This window comes from Astatotilapia calliptera, chromosome 11 (assembly GCF_964374335.1).
Source record: "Astatotilapia calliptera chromosome 11, fAstCal68.1, whole genome shotgun sequence".
NCBI classification, from domain to species: domain Eukaryota; kingdom Metazoa; phylum Chordata; class Actinopteri; order Cichliformes; family Cichlidae; genus Astatotilapia; species Astatotilapia calliptera.
The window spans coordinates 17,116,906-17,141,894 of record NC_137432.1 but is presented as its reverse complement, the minus strand read 5'-3'; the positions used below and the strand labels follow the sequence as shown (position 1 = coordinate 17,141,894).

General features: G+C 40.0%; 1 protein-coding gene across 1 annotated transcript in view; it reads right to left on the bottom strand.

Moving 5' to 3' along the window:
* Positions 1-24,989, bottom strand: part of snap91a (synaptosome associated protein 91a) — a 63,482-nt gene that overhangs the window by 19,605 nt on the left and 18,888 nt on the right. Inside the window, exons 2-11 of the mRNA XM_026183723.2 lie at positions 14,794-14,936; positions 12,309-12,384; positions 10,038-10,140; positions 9,386-9,479; positions 8,860-8,971; positions 8,519-8,625; positions 8,384-8,425; positions 1,161-1,222; positions 429-441; positions 22-188 (exon numbers count right to left, since the gene is read on the bottom strand). Of these exons, the coding sequence (XP_026039508.2) occupies positions 22-188; positions 429-441; positions 1,161-1,222; positions 8,384-8,425; positions 8,519-8,625; positions 8,860-8,971; positions 9,386-9,479; positions 10,038-10,140; positions 12,309-12,384; positions 14,794-14,936 (919 nt within the window). The remainder of the gene's footprint in view (positions 1-21; positions 189-428; positions 442-1,160; positions 1,223-8,383; positions 8,426-8,518; positions 8,626-8,859; positions 8,972-9,385; positions 9,480-10,037; positions 10,141-12,308; positions 12,385-14,793; positions 14,937-24,989) is intronic.

Sequence of the window (24,989 nt, the reverse complement as noted above, 5' to 3'; positions counted from 1 at the left end):
ATATTGATGAGTAATTCTTACTTGCTGGCAGTGGTGGGGACTGGTGCAGTGGGAGTGACAGAGGGTGGAGGGGGCTTGGCAGGCGGCACGGGGCGGGCTGGAGGCCCACCGGGAGCAGCGGGAGGCGCGGGCTTGGCTGGCGCAGCAGGTGCTGCTGCTGCCGGCATGCTATTGTTAGCGGTAGCATCCTGCCGCAGAGGACAACCCCCGTTAGATGATGACCAATATATTCATGTAAGCTAATGTGATTCACGAGCTTTCTAAACAGATGAATAACAATAAATCACTACCCATCTAAAGTAAAAACTAGTAAGGGTGAAGCCCTTGATTCAAGTTCTCAACTGTATTTTGACTCTGAAAGTTGTCACACATAAATACAGAGTCCTGTTATCATAGCTACATTGTGATTATCATGAAGCATAGCTTACCTTTGTGGGCGACCTGCAAGAACAACAACAGCACATGAGTTAACGAGTTTAACGCTGTACACAATGGAAGCTAATGGCTGCTACTGAGACAGGAGGCAAAGTGACGGCTTAAATATCCCTTTGTCGTTTTCAGGCAGGAAGCATTTCAAAGCAAATCCATTAAGCAAGCATCTTCAATTAATGGATATATGCTGCATTGATGAGTTACAACTTCTTGGCCCCAGCGCCACTTGAACAAAGCTTTTTTATTTTGACATTACACATAGAAAGTAATGACTGACATGTGACTGAAGCTTTGTAAAAGTTGGGGCTGACTCTACAGTAGGATGATACAAAGGTGTTAGGTTAGTGATGACATGTGCGAAAAGGCAAGGCCTGTCATCACTCCAAATGATTTGATGATGAAATGATGATTCTGAAAGATGCAGGATATTCAGACGCTGTGTCTATTCAATCACTGAGTAATAATATAAAAATAATGTATAACCTGAATAAGGCAAAACACTGATGAATAAGGGGAAACAATGGTGGTGGTGAAATAACATTTACAAGTCCTACTCTTATGGACAGAGATTACTTACTTATCCTCTCTGAATTGTGTAAAGATAAGAAGAAATGACAAGTTGGAGAAGTATTAGTGAGTTTTACTACAGATGAGCAAAACCCCTGCAAAAACGTTGATGTTAAGCGTTAAAAAACCCACTAAATTGGTGTTTTGTTCGATCTACTTACGGTTTCTTCCCCTCCAAAGTGTTGAGGTGGGTCTCCAGAGACGCCAGAAGGCTTTCGGGGGCCTGCAGACAAATACACAGAGAGGGGCTGCTAATTACTCAAACACAGACAGCATGTTGAGTACAGTTAGACAGAAAGGCATAAGAGCAGACCAGGGTGCACAGGGTAATTTATAGATCACATTTGGATTGTGCGAATGCCTCTTTAACAAGGGCTTCTTCGTGGTGGCTATGAAATAGAAGTGCCTTTTTTCTAATACGCTGATAGGCTGCAGACTGGCTAATATCCTGATGGCTGTTCTGCCTTCTCGTATTCCTGCATGATGCTCTGATAATTGTCCTCCCTGCTCAGTTTTATTTTCTCTGTCTAATCTAATCAACATTGACTCAGCAGCACTGACTCTTGGAACACCTCACTCTATTTTCATTTTACTACATCTCTGAATGCACCGCTCCAAAGTGAACCTTAGGCTGGCACATTGCCTTAACTGTGACTTGAGTTTTAACACATTAGGGCTGCAAAATATCCTGACTGGCTCCTTCGTCCAGCACTTAATTAAATCCATAAAAGAAACATGCTCTTTTGGAGTGCTAGCTTCTTCTCCTTTTTGTTTTGTCTTTTGTTTGCTTTTTTAGAAATGGAAATTTCTTACGATAAAAACATGCAAACCAGGAAAAATAACAAATGTGAAACTGCTGCTATCCAAAATATATTTTTTATAATGTATAAAATATATTCAGGCACAAATAGACAGCTCTGCTCTGTGCTGGTTGTCTGTTGGGTCTTTACATCCATTTTCTTTTCTTTTTTAACCCTCACAATATTGTAAATTGATCTTTGGTTTTTGATATACAGTATTTTAATTGACCTTCTGTCACACAGTGGACACAGATTTAGGCATGCCTTCTTCCACAATCGTTCTCCAGGTTTCTTGAAGCGTATTCAAAGCTGTTCTTTGGATGTTGGCTGCCTTTTGTAAGTAAGTAAACTTTATTAAAACTTAATTTATATAGCACCTTTCTAGATAAAAGATCACAAAGTGCTTCACACAAGAATAACAAAGTATAAAACAAAACAGACAACAGTTAACAAAATGCAATTTTAAAACAATGTGTTTTAGTTGGGTTTTTTTCAAGAAGCTACTGAGTCCAGAGATCTTAAGCTCAGTGGGAGAGAGTTCCACAGTCTGGGAGCAAAAGTGGCAAAAGCTCTGTCTCCCTTAGTTCTCAGGCTTGTATGATGAATGACAAGTAGACCCTGATTACTTGACCTACGAGACCTGCTAGGGACATAGGGCTGTAGAAGTTCAATGATGTAGGCAGGAGCTTGTCCATGAGGAGCTCTATAAGTCAGTACCAGAATCTTGAAGTGGACTCTGAATTCAATGGGGAGCTGGGAGTTGGAGGAAGTTCTCAACTTTAATGGAATCTAAGCACTCATTCATTGTTCTGTTCTCTTTCAAGATGATCTGACGCTGCTTCAGTAATGCTGAGGTCCTAAATCTGAGGAGACCAATCCATGATTGATAGTTTTTTATTATTTGTTTTTCAGGTATGGTTTTACTGCATTGGCAGTGTGGGTTTGGGATCACTGTCACACTGAAAAGTGAAGCTGTTGACAATCAGATGCTTTCCCATTGCTATTACATAGTGAATTAAAGTCTGAGGGTATCAAAATATCATAATATATAAAGTTCTTGGCTAATAGCTCTTTGGGAATCAGCTTGTTGGTGTAAAAATAGGAATGCTTATGCTGGTCAAACTATGTTGCTTTCATACAACTAAAGAACAAACTTTGTTTTAGTAAAAGCTGCTAGTAACAAAATGCCTAAATATATCATGGAAAACTGTTTCTTTCTGAGGACACATCACTATTCAATGCCTTAAGTTGGTTTTTTTTATATACTTGAATGATTCAAGGAGCAGTATTAAGTGCCTAAACAAAAAACAAAACATAACTAAAACAAAAAAGAATCCTGTACAAAGACTGAACTGAAAATGAGTAAAAAAAGCAGCCAATGTCTAAAGAAAAATCACTGGGTTCTTGGAAGTAAATGATAAAGAAATAAGGGGAGGCTTTCATAGCATTATACATACTAAAATGGACAATAAACAATAACTGTTACACAAGCACCGGGACACCACATTCAGAATAGAGCAGATACAGAAGCATCTTCATGCTAATAACAGCCACGATGCGGAGCTGCATGCTCAATCAAGCTAAACTCAACATGATCACCTAATGATGTGCAGTAAAAAGGATAGTATGATATTTAGAAAAATTCTTAAGAATCTCAGAAAAGGTTTTTGTTCTTCCTATAACACTTTATTTAATTCTCTGCACAGTTTTCTGGGTCTGTTTATTTATAGCTCCCTTTTAAAACTGAAGACTTACAAGGCAGATAATTTTGTCTTGACACTGAGAGGAATAGATAGATCATTATCACCCTGGGACTTTAAAGTGTCTGTCCTCACTACTCAGTACAAACTGTTCTCTGTGCAGAGGACGTTTTAACTGTTTAACTCCATTATTGCAAAGCTTAGACAAATGCAATAATGGCTCTCGTTTTAGGAAGCCAATACGAAAAGCTTCTGACCCAAATCTCTGTGATAGCAAAAAGCTTCCAGGATAACGTATGAACGTATGGCTGACACTGCCATCACTGGAAGGATAATTTCTACATCTACTTGTTGCTCTAACAAAAACAACAACAACAAAACAACACAAAGTGTGCATGAGTGATGACATAACAACACAGCAAGTTAGTCAATGCTAAAATTATTCTGTCTTGTTTGTGCTGATGTAAATCCTCCTAGAAGGGATGAGAATAGAAATCTGTATTAGATACTGAAATAAAGGTTTCAAGGCTCTGTAAGACTGATAGTTTTTTCTCCTGCACTCATCAACTGCATTTTATCACAATATTCTGAGAGAATTTACTGCTGTTATGACAATTTATTGCTGGTAGCTTTTAACAGTAGCTGGTAAAGGAAACTGTGGCAGTTTGGATAGCTGATCTAGTACCATTTAATATTTATAGCTTGTTTTATCAAAATAACAGAAAGAGATTTGTTTAGTTTTCTTTTCTCCTGCTCAGAAACAGTCATAAACAGTCAGTGTCTGGACTCTTAACTCTGTATCAAATTTTCCTCATATTACAATATGGCCACCATCTGAATGGCATTGTCAGAAAAGTCAAGAAATCCAACCCAAAGGAAGCAAAGAATAAAGAATTTCTCTATAAGCAGAACATCAGCATGCCATGTTGGGGCCAGATGTTGCTAGAACGCCATGTTTATATGCTTCCCAAACTTCCTTCATAAGTTATTGTGTAAAATTTACCACTAGAGGCCAGTAGATTGCAGATTGCAGTCAACTGAATTCTGTTTTCTTACCCCTCCCAATTTAAGTTCCTAAAACTTCCTACTGTGGCCGCTATAGGTAAAACAACTCTAGCCGTCAATCATCTGTAGCAAGTGTATGCTGTCACTCGGCTGTTTACCTCAGCTGGCAAAATGCGTCTACGTCTCTACATTTATTTGCTCTGGAGGAAGCCATAAAACTTTGTGAAAGGGGTCTGATGTGAGTCGATGAGACAGAGAAGCTCAATTCTGACTGATGGCAGCAATACTGGGGTGAGTTGTTGAGGATATCTTGAACTTTTCTGTTGGTGAACACTGCTGTTAGCCACTGTTAGCTGCTGTTAGCTGCCATGTTAGTGATAGGAGTCGATGAGTCAGTAAGATGGTGTTAGTTTCTCTCAGCTGCTGCCAGCTGCTGTTAGCCGACATTAGTAAAATTTTATTTCGAGTGGATCTAATATTGTTGGACTTGGACACTTAGCAAAAAAAAAAAAAAGAAAAATCTCATATGATGTGCAAATGCAATCAAACTGTTTATTAGAGGGAAAGTGTGATTTTTAAGACACTCAAGCCTAACATTAGTTGGCACAATGTTAAATTATAACCAACTGTTGTTGTTTTTTAGCCAGCTCTTGTCAGCTGTCCAGAGACAGGAGGGTTAAAACTCTAATCTGCCGACAATCAGTACTTGCAACAATATCAGGGAAAAAAATATGTTTATGCACATTTCCATGTGTTCCAAGGTTTGAAGGTTGAAGAGAATCACATTTTATCCAGATGCCGGTCATGTCATCTCTTTCCTTTAAATGAACACCTACGAGTTCTCTTATTCTACACCTCTGCTGTACAATATATGTGGCCAAATAAATAAAACATGACTTGGCGGAACAACGATGTCCATCTCGGCCACTGTATTTTTAATATGGCTGGACACCATGGCAGCTCGCACAGACTGACGCACACTCCTTTGTATTTTACCTGAGTTAATTATAAGTTTGTGACCTAATTACTAGAGCTGGGCGATAGAACGATAACGATATGTATCGCGATATAACTTTTACTCGATAGAGAAATTAAACTATCGCGATAGACCTCGCCGCTCTTGTCCTCTTAAATAAAAAAAAAAGGTCAGCCAATCCAAATTAAGTAGCGCAGAGCCGAACCAATCACAGCCGCAGCGTCACGTCGCGTGACTTGTTACGTACAGCACAAGTGCCAAGCCGCACGTGTGTTTGTTTGGGAAGCAGCCAGCGGGTAATGGAGCCAGCGCATAATGGAGGAAATGAGTGTGCCGACTAGAAAAATCAACCGAGCGTGACCGAAGAGAAAACAGATGATGGTTCCAGTGCCGGAGAGATTGTCGAACGGAAGAGCCATAGAAGTTCCGTAGTGTGAAGGTATTTCGGCTATTTCAAGTCTGACAAAAAACAGAGTAGCGTGCACTGTAAATTGTGCCAAAAGCAAGTCTGGAAATACAATAAACTGGTGCATGCGTCACACTGTGCGCCACGTTATTGTTTCGGTGAAATGAATTTCTACAATACTGTTACTGTTAATTCTACTCTCTGCAGTGTTTAAATGCTTACATATACACACAGTTACTGTCCGTCCACACATACGACTCGGTTCTGCTTCTATGCCCCAGCTTTGTTTACTTTTTCCCCACCGTGGCTTCTAGACTTCTGATTGGCCAACATTTCTGCACGGTTAGGAATCTAGCGCCACCTGCTGCTTTGGCATGTTCATAGCAGCGTTTTCCTTCATTTCTGCCTTTATGTGTGGACGGGATTATTTTTTAAAACGAAAACGGAAAATCTCCGTTTTCAAAAATACCCGTGTACGTGTGGACGTAGCCTCAGTCTCTGACTGGAAGCGCTAATTCGTCATTCGGCTTTTGTCAGACTAAAGTAACTGTTAAAACTGTTTGAAAAGCTAAGCTATACAACAAGGAGAGATTGAGAATTTCCTTTTAGTTCTCAGTTTATTTGATATTGCCAAAAGTTAGTCAGTTTTGTCTGTTCTTCTGTAAAACAAACTAAGATTTATTTTTAGAATTAATATTTTGTTTCTAAGTGGAATTGACAATTTAGTCTGTTTCGTTTGTTCTATTTTGAAACTTAAACGCTTTAGCGGCTGCCTTTTGTGTAGTTTGCAATATTTGCCTTTATCTGAAAAAGTCTCATGTTCCTTAAGCACATCTACCCTGTTGAACCTATTATGGGAAATAAATATTTAAATAAAAACAAGCTGCTGATTATTTCACATTTCACTTGTGAGCAACGGCACATTTAAATCTTACAAATATAGTTATTTGGCTGATATCGTGATAGATATCGTTATCGCCTGAAATGAAAAAAACATATCGTGATATGAAAAAATCTCATATCGCCCAGCTCTACTAATTACACACAAATCGATGTATATTTATGAGTACAATAACACTTTTTTTCTATTAAATAAAATAAAAGAAATAACTGACTATATTTTAATTGAGGGACAATAGAAGAATGTAACATAGTGTACAGATTAATAGGGAAAAACCTGAGGAAAATACAACATTGAAACATTTAATGAAGAAGTTTTTTTTTTGATGATTGACATGTGTAAGATGTTTCAGGTTTAGATAAATATGAAGCTAGTGCTAGGAAGTTCTTATTTAGCTTAGACTAAATACTGGTCTATCCATTAAATATTTCACCAGAAAAAACATAACCTGCTCTTTTTTGTCTTTATTAAAAATAGTAAAACTAATTTAATTCCATGTTTCTAGGAATGAGAAGACGCACATAAGAAACGCCTCATTTTTAGCACACAGACATGACACTGGTTTTGAAATTCTCAGCTAACTTTATGTAAACGGACAGTACCTGAAATGCAGAAACAGAAGGTTAAAGCTAACACAGCTAACTTCTTTTAACTCTTATGTGAGCTGATATATTTCACAGCCATCCAACCTGTATCTCCAGAAAAAGGTGTTCTGTTTCAGTTCAAATGTTTTTTTGCAACTTGCTCAGCAATGACCTAACAAGCTTCAGACAGCACTACAGCACACTTTTCATGCAAGGCTGCCATGTCTGAAAGGAACAACCTTAGCCACAGAGTTTCCACAGCAGAACAGAGCTTTAATAACTGCAACTGATTCAGGAAACAGCTGGAAAATTAGGTTTCTCATCCTGGGGATTGCTTATTATAAATAAATCAGGAATCAGATTAGGAAAAATTAATCATGTGACCCTATAGCTGTCATGGAAACTGCAGCACATTCTGAGGATAACAATCTGCTGTTTTATACAGTTGTTGAACGAAAGCTAGCTATGCTAAAATCAGCCACCTGATCAGCAGCATTGCTCAGCATGTCCTAGGTTTCATCCAGCTGGCTAGTCACATCATCCCACTTTGTCAGAGCGCCTGGTGTATGTCTGCTGGGTCTGCACTCACTGTGCAGTGTGCTTCAATTCAGTGCACTCAACGAGAGTTTAAATGACTACTTTCCCTAACCTGCTTGCTCCCAAAGCTAGCTCTATGCACTGCTAACTACTCACACTCTCAGCCTGAATGATCGATCTGCATCTCTGAAAGTAAAAAGAGAAGGGGAGCCACGGGGACCGTCAATCAACAAATGAACACAGCTTATTGGTTGTGTGGCGGTTGTGTGGTTCCTGTTTGTGAATTTCTGATCGTTGTCAAGTGGGAGCAGTTGTGGTGGACACAGCAGAAAAAACAAATAGTAGCTTTAGACATTCATATTACATGCAATATGGTTAGAAAGACCACACCACTGTTAGTTAGTCTGTTAGCTTGTAGTCTAAAAGAATATTATATCTCCCAAAATGGCCCAAAACCCAAATTTGACAGTCTTACCTTAGTAAGCTCAGGTATGTCATTTTTGTCTATTCCCACTTCCTTTAAAAGAAAACAACAAGAGGTAAGACAACAACTGCCAGAATGTACTTCAGCTCCCAGCCAATCAGTGACACCTGCTGCTCAGAAGGTTACCTCAGCAATTTTGAAGAATTCGGAAACTCGAGTCATTCTTGTCAGGAACCGCTTGTAGATCTCAAGCCCATCTTTACACTGGCTTCTCTTCATTTGAAAAAATTTTTCTAGAAAGAAAAGAGGTTGAAATGTGACACCCTATCCCCCTGAATTTCACCCAAAGCTTTTCCTATTACCGTACTCTGCGGTATACATATCCAACCGTTTCCACAGACAAAAAGTATTTGCCACCCGTTTTTTCTTTCAGGAGTAGTGTTAGAAATGAAATCCATCTGCTCACCCATCAAGACAGTGGTGTAAATACCGACTCATAAAGGTAAAGTTCAGGGGTGACTCTTTACCTAATAGGTTGATGATGCCGTCATTATAGCAGGCATATAACTTGATCAGATCTTTGAAGAGCAGGAGAAAGCAGGCATTTATCACTCCATTGTTGAGATCCTTTGGATGCACCTGAGGGGACAAATATAGCTGAAGTCAAAATCTTCGTAAAATGTTTCCTATGATCAGCGTCTTCATTTAACATAGTCAAATTAGTATGTATACTTGAGAAAAGTTTAATATCCTTCTTCAAAATGGTCTGGCAAGTTACCCAGCACACAGTCAGGTTTACTCGTTCCGTACGAGTGGATGTACCTCCACGTTCAGTTTTGTAGCGGTCATGTTGTCATCTTGTAGGTCTTTACCCTTCTAATGTTAGACGTAAAGCTAAACTATGACTCCAAACAATGTGGCCTGATATCATGTATCACTTCTTCATAGATGCTGCTACAGTACACAGTTTTGTTACAGCTGTTCAGTATCTCTAGGGCAATGTCAGGATGCCTTGCAGTGTGACATTGTCGCCTATTAGCGAGTGTCACTCACATCAAATTCCAGCAGTGCGTCGATCTGGCTCTGCAGAGTAGGCATTCCTTTCAGCAGCTTCTCTACTGACATGGTCCTCATCACACCATCAGCTCTGAGACAGAAAGAAATGGAAATTGTGAGGTTTAAGCAGCAGCTCTGTAAAACAGAGCCTGGGGAGAAAGCTACTATGAACAAACCCCACTCCCTTGATTATTGGGGAAGACATGGTCTACTAACCACTGAAATGAATCCAGCCTCTGAATCTGTCACACACAAGTATCCGCCACTGTGTCTCATCTGTATTTTGTCTTTATTCTGAAGTCTATTTCTCAGTGCCAGTTTATCTAGCTAGAGGGACCTTGTGACTGCCAGCTAAATAGAGCAGTCCCATCCATAAGCATGAGTGTTACCCCTCTCTGTATTCATCTCTACATGCCAGTAAAGCAATGCACGTGGTTCAGTGCCAGGCTGGAGGTGATGGAGCCAATCCTACTCATAAACATGACCTTTGTGGCTTTGGGATATGTGCTATTCTGACTGATATGGACACCGACTTGCATAAAGTGTATATTTCTGATCTTGGGTAGGAAAAGCATGTTAAAAGATGAAAAATCAATAACAGAGCTGAATTAATCATGCAGCAAGGCCATTTGAGAAATAGATACTGCACCCTTTCTTGACACGGCCAAAGTCAAAAGACATCTGTCTGTAGGCGAAGGCCTTCTCGTTGAGATAGCGGCTGTAGCGTCTGATAAATGTGGACATGTCGAGGCCTGAGGACAAAATACGCATAAGCATCCACATGCACAGCTCCCAGTGCAAGAAAGACATTAGCAAAGTGTTGAAAGGTTGTATATATCAAAAATGACACCAAAGTCAGACTAGCTTTTTCCACACAATTCCAGTTATGCTAGAATCAGCTAAATGCCTGTCGCTTCAATCTTCATTCAACCTACATGTCTGTATGCAAATTATAAAAGTGAAGCTAAGAGATTTTAGCTTAGGCTAGCATAATGGCTGTAAACAGCGAGGGAAAGTTAGCATGACTGTAAAATTGAGCAATTACAACATTATTTAACATATATATGTGTTTCAAACACATATATATGTGTTATATGTGTTTCAAAAAGAAGGACAACTGATCTCTTAAGGGGCTTATGATTCCAAATCTACTCATAATAGGGCGGAGGTATCTTGTTAAAACTAATGACAGGTGGTAGGCCTCACATAGGCTTCTATGGAAAATACTTAAATAAAAGCTTCTGACTGTGGCCTGGTTAGCCAAGTCACAGATTTAATGTTTAATAAAGATGATCCAGGGAAAGTTAAGTCTGCCCTTGGCCTATAAATAATGCTTATTTCAATATACAGAGTTAAACAAGTCTTAAAATTAGCTCTAACATTAAAAGGGCATTTAAGATCTAAGTTGGGCATACCTAGCTCCATAACCCCAGCACTTAAATATTTCAAGGAGCAGGGTGTGTGCTGGAGAAGCTGTGGGCCTATATTGTGTAAATCATGACATGGAAAAACTTTTTGGTTTGAAATTGTTCTGTTTTGTTTCACTTTGCGTTTTTTTTTAATCAGTTCATTTACTTTTCCATTTCCTCTTAATGTGATTTGCAGTTGAATATTTGTATTTTTTTATGGTTTTATAGAAATTGGATGCATGTAAGTTTTTATCTCTTATGTAATTATATTTCGTCTCTAATAACAAACAAAATGATACAAAATGTGTACAAATGACCAGTTTTAGTTTTACAAAGCTTGTGCCGTTAGTTATGCTACGCTAAACTTAGCACTTAGCTTTAGCTTTATATAGAGTTATCGCAATCTAAAGCTAAACTTTGTATTTGTACTACAAAGAATATGAGCTAGTGTCAGCAGCTGATGAGCTGTACTCTGTTAAGGACTAAAAGTATGAAAGCTAGTCTCATTTTGATTACAAGTAACTCCCTCCCGATTCTGCCCCCTCTCCCCTCTCTCCTCCACGGTCTCACTGAACTCTGTCACACACACACACACACACTCTGACTCACTCACTGGCCTGCACCAGTTACCAGTCACTTTGTGGAGCATTGGACTGCCATTACCTCATAAGACTTTGTTGTTATACTATCTCTAACCGTATATTACTAGATCTCCATTTGCACTATTTGCCTATTTGCACTACTCTGCCTGGTTTACACCCAATGTCATTTACCCATTATATTGTATATTGTATAGCTTTCTTGTTATATGTAAAATTGTATTGTATTTATTTAAATTTTTACTTTTTAATTATTTTACCTGCATTTTTTAATCACTCTTATATTTAAATGTTCATTTGCTATTTTATCTAGGGATTGAGAGTAACGTAGTTTCTATTCTCTGTATGTCCTGTACATGTGGCAGAATTGACAATAAAGTTGACTTTGACTTTGACTTTGAAGTAAAGACAGCCAACCAAAAGAGTAGTACAGAGCTTCTGACTTAACCTTCCTAAACCACTTTTAAAGGGATAAATTTAATGGGGATTTTGTCAGTGTAGAATCACCATAACAGTGCTTACCTCAGTAAACCCAGATTACATAATCCTCCTGTTAAACTAATTTAGATTTTAAATAGTCTTAAAAATGGCTTTCCACATTATGTAGTTCAACTAGCAGGCAAAAAGCTCATAAGAACAGCTTTTGGACCTACAATTCATCACAAAAAGACAGAAATAACGTGACTGGAACAAAATTGACTGAAAGGAACGGGGGTTACTGGAAGTGTTGCTGCTGCTTGCTTTTAAAATTCAAGTTTGTTCTGCTTTTGTATCTTCAAACATCCTAAACTGAGCTAATAGAGATGCAGAAATGGGCTGAATCAATTAGTGGTGGGATCCAGGATTACTTAAAGTTAGGGAACATGGGCAGGTGTGTCAGAAACTGGACAGAGGGAAGGGAACGCCACGCACCATGGGAGCCAGTTCTGTCCAGGAAGTTGCTGAGGTTGAACAAGGTGTTTCTAGATGCCAGGAACTGGAGGAATCTCTGCAGGAAAAGATGCACACACAAGGTTAGCGAATCATCCTAAGAGACTTCAGTAATGAACACATGGCATATTCACTGTTAATTCTATAGCTGATTATCATTTTTAAACAGATGGTTGAATCTCTAAGGAGCTGTTCGGTACAGATGCAGTAAGGCCCTCTGAGAATAGACATAAAAGGTGTGACTCTATACTTTTTTGATTTTCTTGAACAGAAAATCAGCATTGAAGGAGCAGTGCTGCAGCTTTATGAGTGGGAGGGTGTGAATATCAAGGAGAGGGCTGGGAAATAAAGTTTCATGTAATAAAGAGAAATCTGCTCAGAAAGGCTTTCTAAGGCTTTCTAAAATGCTGTAAATGTGCAAAAAAAAGCAATATTTTACCCAACAAATAATCTAGTCCTCAAGTAAACAAAGATTTTTGGTTTGGTTTGGGTTTTGGGGTTTTTGGGGGGCTTTTCCGTGCCTGAAACAATAATTTAAAGACGTTTGAATCCTTTGGATGAAAATAACAAAGTAAGCTGTATCTGCTCTTGGATCTCCCTCTTTTTTATGTGCTTCCATGGAAAGTCAAAGGAGGCATCAATGACTGCAGATAAGGCATCAATCAAATCAAAGAAACCATGAAAGGAGAAGCTGGGTTGAAGTGGGTTGTAAAGCAGCTTGCAGATGGCCAGCAATTGTGGCCTGAAAGAGCTTATTACTGTATATCTGTTAAAGCTCAAACAAAATGAAAATAACTGAAAATGTGAAGTTAACCAAGTCTAGAAAAAAAAGATATTTAGATTTATTTATTTCTTATTTTATGTTTTTGTTTTTTTTAACCTGGTTATTCAGAACAACTAGTTTCCATAAGGCAAACTTTACGATTAAATCATACAGAAGTCTTGTGCCCACATTCACATCCACATCCGGCAGATTAGAGTAAAAACATGGGGAAAAATTCCCCTCGTGACATTATGTACACACTGAGATCCATTATTAAAAGATGCATGTGCAGTGCCACAGCATCCCATTGTGGCCCATGATAAAGCAATTACACTTGTCCTTTCCTCTGACACCTGCTGTGGGGACTGCAAGGGTCAATGCTGTTATCTTCCAGTTGCTAAATCTCATCTGATTCCTGTCAGCTCATGCCGGGAAATGCAATCCCCTACCTCATAATAATAAATAGGAAACGTTAGGGCAGAGAAAGTAATGGCTTATTCCCCAATTAGCCACAGTGTGTTTGCTTTTCTGAAGAATATTTGTGTATCAGTATTTCTCTCTCTTATTTGTGTCATCTGCTGTTTATTTCTACGAGTTCCCCATCAGAGCCTTCGGCTTTCTTCATGTATCAGGACAACATTTGGGTCAGGGGGTCAGGGCCAGGCCAGTCCCTCGGCTAAAGCACAACTGCCATTGAATGAATGGGATTATGAATGGGTTTTGCTGTTTCTCTTTCTTTATGGTTGGGAGTGGGGACATCCACGGCCATAGGTGAAGAAATGCTGGTGCTCTCACTGATAGTTACATTTCCAACAAACAAATAAAAATTAAGCACAAAACAAAATACAGCAATGATTTTTGGCGTCAGACATACACAAACTCATGGTGGTGTAAATAAATGTATTAAGTCCAAAGAGCAGGTAGAAGTCTAACACCTATCAAGCTCTACCGCCTCATATAAATACGAAGAAAAGCACAAACTAAACTTTATGCAGGCTGTCGATATTGACAGAGATATGTACACATGACAATAATAATGGACAATAGTGGTATCTGGATGACTCGACAGCACAAAAAAGCCAAACACTATATTTACCGAGCCAATTCATCCTCATATTCACAGAGCTTTTCGTCTGTCTGAACATATACGGTGCCAAACAGATTTTCATTGCCTCTGTGCAGTTTTTTTTCACAATGTTACTCCCTTGACTGTAACTTTCATCTGTGTTAAACCTGTAAAATCCCATTTTTTCTTTCAGTTCCCCTTAAAGAGATTTGAACTTCCATTTATTTTGGCCACTTGAGGCTTATAGACACCTTATAGAGCTGACAGAAAGTACTGCATGCACTGTGCATCTTTTTCTCTGGAGTGGATCAATATTTAGATTCACACCTAAAGTTTAAAACTATTCACACACACAAAAAATGAAAATATCAGTTCACTAGGCTGGCAGAACTAAGAAAACTACTGATTCATCTTTTCTGGTTACATTTTCACAGGGAAAAACATAACTGCTGCAGATTTTACCTGTTGTTATGTCTTTATATTGCTGGATGAACTGAGATCAAAACCAAACCTACATAAACAAGGCTATTCCTGAACAACTACAGGCCTCTGTTGTGTCTGCGGGGGGGCTAAACCCACATTAATGGCCACAAAAAGACTCAAAGTGGAAACTAAGTTTGCGTGTATTGTGATCTCACCTCATTGCCATGCACCATAAGGTGGTGTGTGGTGATCAGGGCTTTGAAAACCACCACCCAGCTGGCATTGCCAGCCCTCTCTATCAGCGTGTCGGCCATCTGGGGGACGTTCACGTTGGTTTCTTGGGTGGCCTGGATCAGGTCTGAGAAGCACAAGGGAAAGATGGAACAAGAGGTCAGTTCATGGATACTAGCAAGGGACAAAAGCAGCACAGGTACAGACTGTGCTGAAAGCCTTTTCATTTTAGGAGGTAATGGCAACTCAAACTGCTACACTGAAAGAAGGGAGATGGGCGAGAAGTGACGAATAAGAGTGCACTTGAATAAATACAATGACACTGCATCTGGCTGCTGCTACATTTCACAGTCACACTCTCACAGTTGTCACTTAAACTGACTGAACAGTTTCGCATGCAAAGCACTCCCTCAAATTTAAAAACACCTTCAAATGGAAAGAGATTTTATACAACCTTTTTTCAAATGGTCTTGTTCTCAGAATCATATTAAGGAGCTGCCACTTTTATAAACTAAACTGCCTTGGCCACACAACACATTGTCATCATTGAATACCATCTTTTAGGGCTATAATTAGATATTGATCTCTGTGAACTCTTATTTTGCCAATCGAGTGTCCATTTTTAGTCTGCAGCAGGCTCATCTGTGCAAGCAAGAAGAGCTTATCTGTGTGAGCAGAGCTGCGTTGGGAAGCTGCTGATTTCCATCATATTGAAATGTACTTAGATGAGCTCTTCACATTATGCCACTAGAGCCTGGTGTGAGTCACACTGGCTGCTGCTTTGTTTCGTTTCTGCAACCAGTCATTAACACCAGCAGGCAGAGCGTGGAGAGGAAGGCAGTGGAATATTCCACAGCAGAAAGACACAGAGAAGAAAATGAAGCAAGAACTGCACTTTCAATCAGACGTGTGGACCTATGGAGGGCAGTCAGTGCACCACCAGGAAGGAAAAAAAGTTTTTAGAGTTGTTAAGTAGCTGAGCGATATTAAATCATAAATTACCGATATCAATAATCCATGTTAATAATTAAATACATTTCAAATTCAAATTCAAATTTTATTTGTCACGTACACAGTCATACACAGTACGATATGTAGTGAAATGCTTGGACAACTGCTCGTGACCTAAAGAAAACAAAAAAGGAAAGGCTATGAATAAGATAGGAAATAAATATGAAAAATTAAAAAGGGTAAATTTAACTAGGAAGGAATAAAATATAAATTAAGGTTAAAAATGAAATAACTGTACAACACAAATTAGAATGAAGGGTAAATTTAACTGGGAAGAATAAGATAAAATATATAAATTAAAGTTGAAAATAAAATAACTGTACAACAAAATACACAATATAGAACTATATAAGAATGTATGAAGAAATCTAAATATAAATAAATATATACACAATAACAGCAGCTGTACAAGTATTAACCGGAAATGAAGAATATAGTGACCAGTGTTGTGCAAAAACAAAGTCCAGAAAGTCCAGTGTGTGTGTAAGAACCATATGTGTGGGTCAGTACTGTGTGGTGGTGTGATTGAGAGACCGTATCGCCTGCGGGAAGAAGCTCCTCCTCAGTCTCTCTGTGTTGGTCTTCAGGGAGCGGAATCGCTTTCCTGACCTCAACAGAGAGAACAGTCTGTTGTTGGGATGGCTGAGGTCCTTCACGATCTTCCTGGCCTTGGTCCAGCACCGCCTGCTGTAGATTGAGTGCAGGTCAGGGAGCTCGGAGCGGATGGTGCGCTCAGCTGACCGCACAACCCTCTGTAGAGCTCGTCTGTCCTGCATGGTGCTGTTCCCGAACCAGGTTAAGATGTTTCCCGCCAGGATGCTCTCTATGGTGCACGAGTAAAAGTTCCTGAGCACCTTGGAGGGCAGTTGGAAGTCTCTCAAGCGTCTGAGGTGGTAGAGACGCTGTCGGGCCTTTTTCACCACGGTGTTGATGTGACAGGACCATGACAGGTCCTGCGTGATGTGAACTCCGAGGTATTTGAAGCTGTCCACTCTCTCCACTGGGCACCCGTTGATGACGGGGGTCTGGTAGTTCCTCTCCTGCTTAGTGCTGAAGTCCACTATCAGCTCCTTTGTCTTACTGACGTTTAGAAGGAGGTTGTTCCTCTGGCACCAGTTCTCCAGATTCCTAATCTCCTTCAGGTAGGCCGTCTCGTTGTTATCAGAGATCAGGCCCACCACGACGGTGTCGTCAGCAAACTTGAAGATGGTGGTGGAGCTGGTAGTGGCCACACAGTCATATGTGTACAAAGAGTACAGCAGGGGGCTCAGAACACACCCCTGGGGGGCTCCAGTGCTGAGAGTGGTGGAGGCTGAGACATGTCCGCCCATCCTTACTGCCTGTGGTCTGCCAGTTAGGAAGTTGGAGATCCACTGACACATAGATGAGCTGAGTCCCAGATGCTCCAGCTCGGTGGTGAGTGTGGAGGGAATTATGGTATTAAATGCAGAGCTGTAGTCTATGAAGAGCATTTTAACATAATTCCCCCTTCTAGTGTCCAAGTGAGTGAGTGATGTGTGGAGGAGATGAGAGATGGCATCGTCTGTGGAACGATTTGGACGGTAAGCGAACTGTAGTGGGTCCAGTGTGTCTGGTAGTGAAGAAATGATGAAGTCTCTGACCAGGCGTTCAAAGCACTTCATCACTACTGAGGTGAGGGCTACAGGGCGATAGTCATTGAGAGAAGCAGGGTGGGGTTTCTTCGGGACAGGAACAATGATGGACTCTTTGAAGCATGTGGGGATCACCGACTGAGATAAAGAGATGTTGAATATCTCAGTGAACACAGGAGCTAGCTGGTATGCGCAGTCTCTTAGGATACGACCTGGGATGCCGTCTGGTCCTGCTGCTTTCCTGGTGTTCACTCTCTTGAAGGCTCTCCTTACTTCATGCTCGGAGATGACGAGCACGTTTCCGGTGCTGGCAGTATCTTCCTGTCTGCAGCCGTTAGCGCTGCTAACACTAGCATTGTTGGAGACCTTAGCTGCAGCCTCGAAGCGAGCATAGAAAGTGTTCAGCTCGTCTGCCAGAGTCACGGCCGCGTTCGTCATACCGGTTGTTGGTGCTTTATAGTCCGTTATTGTCCTTAGTCCCCGCCACAGGCTCCTAGAGTCACTCTGTTGGAGTTGTGACTCTAGTTTCCTCCCGTAGCGCTGCTTCGCCTCTTTCACCGCCCTCCGCACGTTATATGACGCGGCTTTGTACGGGTCCATGTCCCCCGTCATGAGTCCCGTGTTGTAGGCAGCGGTGCGGGATCTCAGAGCGTCGCGGATGGTTTTATCCACCCACGGCTTCTGGTTGGGAAACGTTGTGATAGTCTTTGTCTCCACGGTATCATCCGCTAGTTTCCCGATGAATCCCACAACCGCTTCCGTAAACACGTTGGCGTCATCGTCGGAGCTGTTTCTGAACATGCTCCAGTCTGCGTCATCGAGTGCGTCCTGTAACGCGGCCACCGATGATGAGGAACAAAAAGCATAACCTTCCTGTAGAAGATATGACAATATGTCTTCAGCCTGTCATAAAATAGGCAGTCTTTAAAGTGGGCACCTTTAATTATTAGGTACTTAAATGTGATATGCAATTTAATACAAAATACTATCAAGCAAGTTCTTTTTTCATATTCCACAGCCCGGCGGACCTTCCAGCTGATGCTTTACTTTCTCAATAAAATTGATGTCTTGGAACTTCCTCGTTTAGCTCGCTCTAGTGCAGAGGAGGAAGAATTAAAAGAGCAAGTTGATTTCGAAAGCAATGTTTCAAATAGCTCAACAAAAATGAGCAAACAAACAAGCTGTTGCTATACAGGTCCTTCTCAAAAAATTAGCATATTGTGATAAAGTTCATTATTTTCTGTAATGTACTGATAAACATGAGACTTTCATATATTTTAGATTCATTACACACAACTGAAGTAGTTCAAGCCTTTAATTGTTTAATATTGATGATTTTGGCATACAGCTCATGAAAACCCAAAATTCCTATCTCAAAAAATTTGCATATTTCATCCGACCAATAAAAGAAAAGTGTTTTTAATACAAAAAAAGTCAACCTTCAAATAATTATGTTCAGTTATGCACTCAATACTTGGTCGGGAATCCTTTTGCAGAAATGACTGCTTCAATGCGGCGTGGCATGGAGGCAATCAGCCTGTGGCACTGCTGAGGTGTTATGGAGGCTAAGGATGCTTCGAAAGCGGCCTTAAGCTCATCCAGAGTGTTGGGTCTTGTGTCTCTCAACTTTCTCTTCACAATATCCCACAGATTCTCTATGGGGTTCAGGTCAGGAGAGTTGGCAGGCCAATTGAGCACAGTAATACCATGGTCAGTAAACCATTTACCAGTGGTTTTGGCACTGTGAGCAGGTGCCAGGTCGTGCTGAAAAATGAAATCTTCATCTCCATAAAGCTTGTCAGCAGATGGAAGCATGAAGTGCTCCAGAATCTCCTGATAGCTAGCTGCATTGACCCTGCCCTTGATAAAACACAGTGGACCAACACCAGCAGCTGACATGGCACCCCAGACCATCACTGACTGTGGGTACTTGACACTGGATTTCAGGTATTTTGGCATTTCCCTCTCCCCAGTCTTCCTCCAGACTCTGGCACCTTGATTTCCGAATGACATGCAAAAGTTGCTTTCATCCAAAAAAAGTACCACTGAGCAACAGTCCAGTGCTGCTTCTCTGTAGCCCAGGTCAGGCGCTTCTGCCGCTGTTTCTGGTTCAAAAGTGGCTTGACCTGGGGAATGCGGCACCTGTATCCCATTTCCTGCACACGCCTGTACACGGTGGCTCTGGATGTTTCTACTCCAGACTCAGTCCACTGCTTCCGCAGGTCCCCCAAGGTCTGGAATCGGTCCTTCTCCACAATCTTCCTCAGGGTCCGGTCACCTCTTCTCGTTGTGCAGTGTTTTCTGCCACACTTTTTCCTTCCCACAGACTTCCGACTGAGGTGCCTTGATACAGCACTCTGGGAACAGCCTATTCGTTCAGACATTTCTTTCTGTGTCTTACCCTCTTGCTTGAGGGCGTCAATGATGGCCTTCTGGACAGCAGTCAGGTCGGCAGTCTTACCCATGATTGCGGTTTTGAGTAATGAACCAGGCTGCGAGTTTTTAAAAGCCTCAGGAATCTTTTGGAGGTGTTTAGAGTTAATTCGTTGATTCAGATGATTAGGTTAATAGCTAACCTTCTCATGATATGCTAATTTTTTGAGATAGGAATTTTGGGTTTTCATGAGCTGTATGCCAAAATCATCATCATTAAAACAATGAAAGGCTTGAACTACTTCAGTTGTGTGTAATGAATCTAAAATATATGAAAGTTTAATGTTTATCAGTACATTACAGAAAATAATGAACTTTATCACAATATGCTAATTTTTTGAAAAGGACCTGTACACTTTGACACACATTGGAACTGTTAGCAAAAGGAAGAGTTACTGAATTTTACAGGAAAAAATATCATTAATATACCCGCGGAGGGTACTTGGTTCTGTATGACAGCACAGCTTTTAGGTTCAAGCGCTTGAGTACAGCCTGATAATTAGAGGCCTGCAAACTGTTTGCTGATGAACTTTTGTCTGTAAAAGTACAGACAGCTTTAGAAGACACAGGACACGAGATGGGTTCAACATTTCTTTTGAGTTCCATGTAACAATCCCTAACTCTGTAATTAAAGAATGTGCCATTTAATCTTGGCTGGCTAAAATGGGGTGGCTGCCGTTCAGGATTTAGCACAAGTCAGCTTTTGATCAGAAAGTTTTCTGGTTTGATCCCTGGCTGCTCCAGTCTGCAGGCGAAATATCCCTGGACAAGATCGTAATCCTAAGTTGCTTTCTGATGCATTCCATTGGAGTGTGAATGCTTTATAGAGTTTGTGAAACAGTTGTACGTGTGGTCAGATTGTTTTGTATTTGTGTGTGGATTCAAGCACATGCCTGAGAGCACATCAATCGCTGCACGTATTTTTAAAATCTTAGTTTAAATAAAGTTTTTGATTATTTATTATAAAAAAAAGAGATGATATATATATATATATATATATATATATATATATATATATATATATATATATATATATATAAATAAAATGCAGTGGGTACTCCACCACCTAACATGTCAGTTAATTTGACACATAACACGAGTTAGTTCTTCCTTTTGGTGAAAGCTGGGCTCTTCAGTTCAGCATGGTACAGCTCCAAAGATTCTGCAACATCAAACCCTCTGTTTGCTAATGTTACATCACCTGGGCTGAGGTAGTCCAGGTAATTTCAAAAGTTTCCTATTTTGTTTTTAAAGTTTATATATAAACAAAAAAAGAAAAGTAACATTTGTCACTCTCTATCTTCACGATGGAAGATTCATTTTCATCTCATAAGTGTTAGCAACAGTTCTAGAAAAGGAGACAGGTTTGTTCCAGTGTGCAGAAATGTTATTATAAATGTTCAAACTACTGCGCTGTAAAATCTATTTTGTTCCCAGAACTCAAAAAACTATGTAAACTCGTTACCTCCAAAAAATTGAGTAAAGTTTACTTAAGATGACTGTTAGGACAACTTATTCATTGCAAGTATGCAGTACTAAGAATAACTTGATGTTCCTGAAGGTGCATTATGAATTGTTTACCCACTGACAAACATTTTGAGTTCTACTAAATGAAAAAACAATTTGTGGTAACCTGATCATGATTTAAAAAGAATGATTAACAGCACTTCTTGTAATGGTGTTAAAATCAGCCCAGTGTTTATTTTCAAATGCAAAAAAACTGCCGCCATCTGTTGGCAACACGTTTAGAATCTTATGACCACTTTGTCCTTTGATCCTAAAGAATACTTAAACAGGGGTGAGACACAACCACTTTTAGTCCGTTATTTGCAGCATTTATGTTTGTAGCGTTCAAACATTCGCCAGAGAAATCTTTTAAAACATTTGGATCCTTTTGAGAGTGACAGTTTACAGATTCAAACATGTCTCAGAGAAAAATAAAGAAAGAAATCCTTGAAGAGAACGAACACCTGAAAATAAACCAGAGAGACTTGCAGTGCCAACTCCAAGACATGGAGGAGAAATACAGAGCGCTGCAGGTAAAGCCTGATGAAAGACCGCACACAAAGGAAGAGTTTCTTCAAGAAAAAAGGCTACAGGAGATAAAACAGAAGGAAATGGATTTCAAGCTTCAGGACATGGAGAAACACAACAAAGGCTTGCAAATCAAGCTTAATGAAGCTCTGCAAAAAATTAAAGAGCTCCTCCATGAAAAAGATCAACAGGACATGAAGCAGCGCAAACTCCAAGGCATGGAGGAAAAATACAAAACGCTTCAGGTAAAGCTTGATAAAACACTGAACAAAAATAAGGAGTTGCTTCAAGAACAAAAGCAACAAGAAATTAAACAGAAACAGATGGACTGCAAGCTTGAAGACGTGCAGGAAAAATACACAGCGCTGAAAATAAAGCTTGATAAAACACTGCAGCGAAATAAAGGTTTCCTTCAAGAGAAAGAACAGCAAGACGTGAAACAGAAACATCTGGATTGCAAGCTTCAGAACATCGAGAAACACAACGAAGACTTGCAAGTAATGCTTGATGAAGCTCTACAAAAGAATAAAGAAATCCTTGAAGAGAAAGAAAAACTGGACATTAACCAGAGAGACATGCAAGGTGTGCAGGAACAATACGGAGCACTGCAGGCAAAGCTTGATGAAACACTGCACAAATATCAAGAGCTGCTTCAAGACCAAGAACAACAGGAGATAAAGCAGAAAGAAGACAAAGAAATTCTCCAGGACTTTGAGAGGAAAAACCAAAACCTGCAAGAACTTTATAACAAACTGAACTACAAAACAACTGAACTGGAAGGGGAAAAGGAAAAACTGCAAAACCAATGCTCAGAGATGCAGAGTAAGCTCAATGACATGCTGAGAAAAAACACAGAACTCGAGGAACTTTCAGACAACTTGAAGTGCAAAAACACTGAGATGCAGGTGCTAAAGCAACAACTAGAGAAAACAAACAAAGACCTGCAGTGTACACTTCAAGAAATCGAGAGGAGCAGTCAGCAGTTGGAAGACACGCACAAGAAATTACAACAGAGTTATACAGAGCTGCACAAGGGAAAGCTAACGCAGGAGGCAACATCTAGAGAAATGAAAGAAAGGCTTGAAGACAAACAAGCCAAATTAGAAGAAGTGGAGAAAACATGCAAGAGACTTGAGCAGGAGAATGCAGAGACAATCGATCAGCTGCGAACCCTCATCCTAGACAAAAAAGTGCTCGTGCAAAAGCTCATGGAAAAGAAGAAAAAACGCTTCCGCTTCTTCTGGAGGAAGAACACTCCTGCTTTTTCTTCTTTTTCTACTTTTTCTACTGCTGATGTCACCTCGTCTTCCTCCACCTCTGTTCCATCTTAATTTTCACCTCTCCTCTCCCTTTCTCTCCTGACACCTCTCCCTCCCCTGTCTCCCTTTAACTCCTAACACCTGTCCCATCTCCCCCCCCCCCCTCTCTCTTTTCACCCTCACCCCCCAACCAGTCCCGACAGTTGACTGCCCCCTCTAGAGCCTGGTTCTGTCATAGGTTTCTTCCTTTATAGGGAGTTTTTCCTATCCACTGTCGCACCTAGTGCTTGCTCAGAGGGGATTGTTGGGGTTTTCTCTCCTCTATCTCTTTCCTTCTTTCTATCCCTTTCCTTTACCTTCTTCTTTACAACCCCCCCTTTCTATTTCCCAAATTAATAATAAACACAATTGGCAACATTTTAAAAAGTCAGATCAATGTCTTCATTCAAGAATGAATTGTCTTTGTCACGGGGTCATGTGTATTTTGTGTTTTCCTCGGGCTGGTGATCCTTGCAGTCGTTGAGCCCAGGAGTCCAGATTTTTAGTGTTTTAATCGCATTTAGTGTTACATTTTAGATCACAACAATAGGATATCCACAATTTAGGATTCAGGCATTTGTTTTTTTCAATATTGTAATCATTCTATGATTGAGTAGATGATACTTTCTTTAAAGACAGAACACATTTGGGTTCAACTTAAATAAAATGTGTGGTATCCTTGGTCTCAGCTAGGTGAGGACCTGCGTAGCAGTAGACATTATAAGAGAGATACTCTTCCCTGTACAACTTTATTTTTGGACAAAGTCTGCAAACCTTTACATGTTTTCTCTTTATCAGACTCTCCATAAATGCAGTCTTTATGTCTACTTAATAGAAAATTAATTGAAAGAATCTTTCAAAAAGCTTCCCAATAAGTGCTTCCAATATGGCTCCTGAATAACAGGTCCTGCTTCTAGAAGACTGTAGTATCTATTTGACTTTAAGCTGCTGATGTTCTTGAGTCATTTAACAGATTCCACCTATCTACTAGCCTCTGGCCCAGTGTTGGTCAAGTTACTTGAAAAAAGTAATCAGTAACTAATTACTGATTACTTCCCCCCAAAAAGTTACTTTACTGATTACTTATTTTCAAAAGTAATTAATTACTTAGTTACTTTTTAAAAACACGATTTACAACCTGAATAGGTGATAAAGCGATAGATCTTTCAGCCCAATTCTACTTTTTCTGCATAATCCATCATATAAAATGTAATCAAATGGAAAAGTCTCTTTTTTTTAAACTTGTTTTATCAGTTTTAATCTTTTAACTTTATGCATCAAGCAAAAATTTAATTATATCCAACATTCTCTGACTGGAAGAAATTAGTTTAACATTTAAACCTATTTTCTGCACATTCCAGCACATAAAATAAAATATTTTTTGTGTTTACACTCAGTCTTTCAAATAGATGCAAGTAAAACACAGCAGAAAACAAATAAAGTCAAAGACTAGCGGTCCTGTTGCTCTATTTTCACCTGTAAAGCAGGAGTGGGGTAGGCGGAGGTTTACCCTGGTGCAGGTGTGGCGCGGTCAGTGGAAGAATCCGCGAGTTTCTCTGTGAGTTTCCCATTACGTCGTTGTGCACTCGGTGCTTGCTTGGAAGTTTAGGGGTTTTTTTCGCTGTAAAAAGAAGTTTTATTCCCACGCATAATGGACACTAATGTTTTTGTCACTTTTTATGGAATCAAACTCAAAGTAAGGTCAGTACTTCCACGCTTTAAACGCTGCACGCTCATACTCTCTCCCGTACTCAATATATTATCCATTGTTGATCTGCACACAGCTGTTGT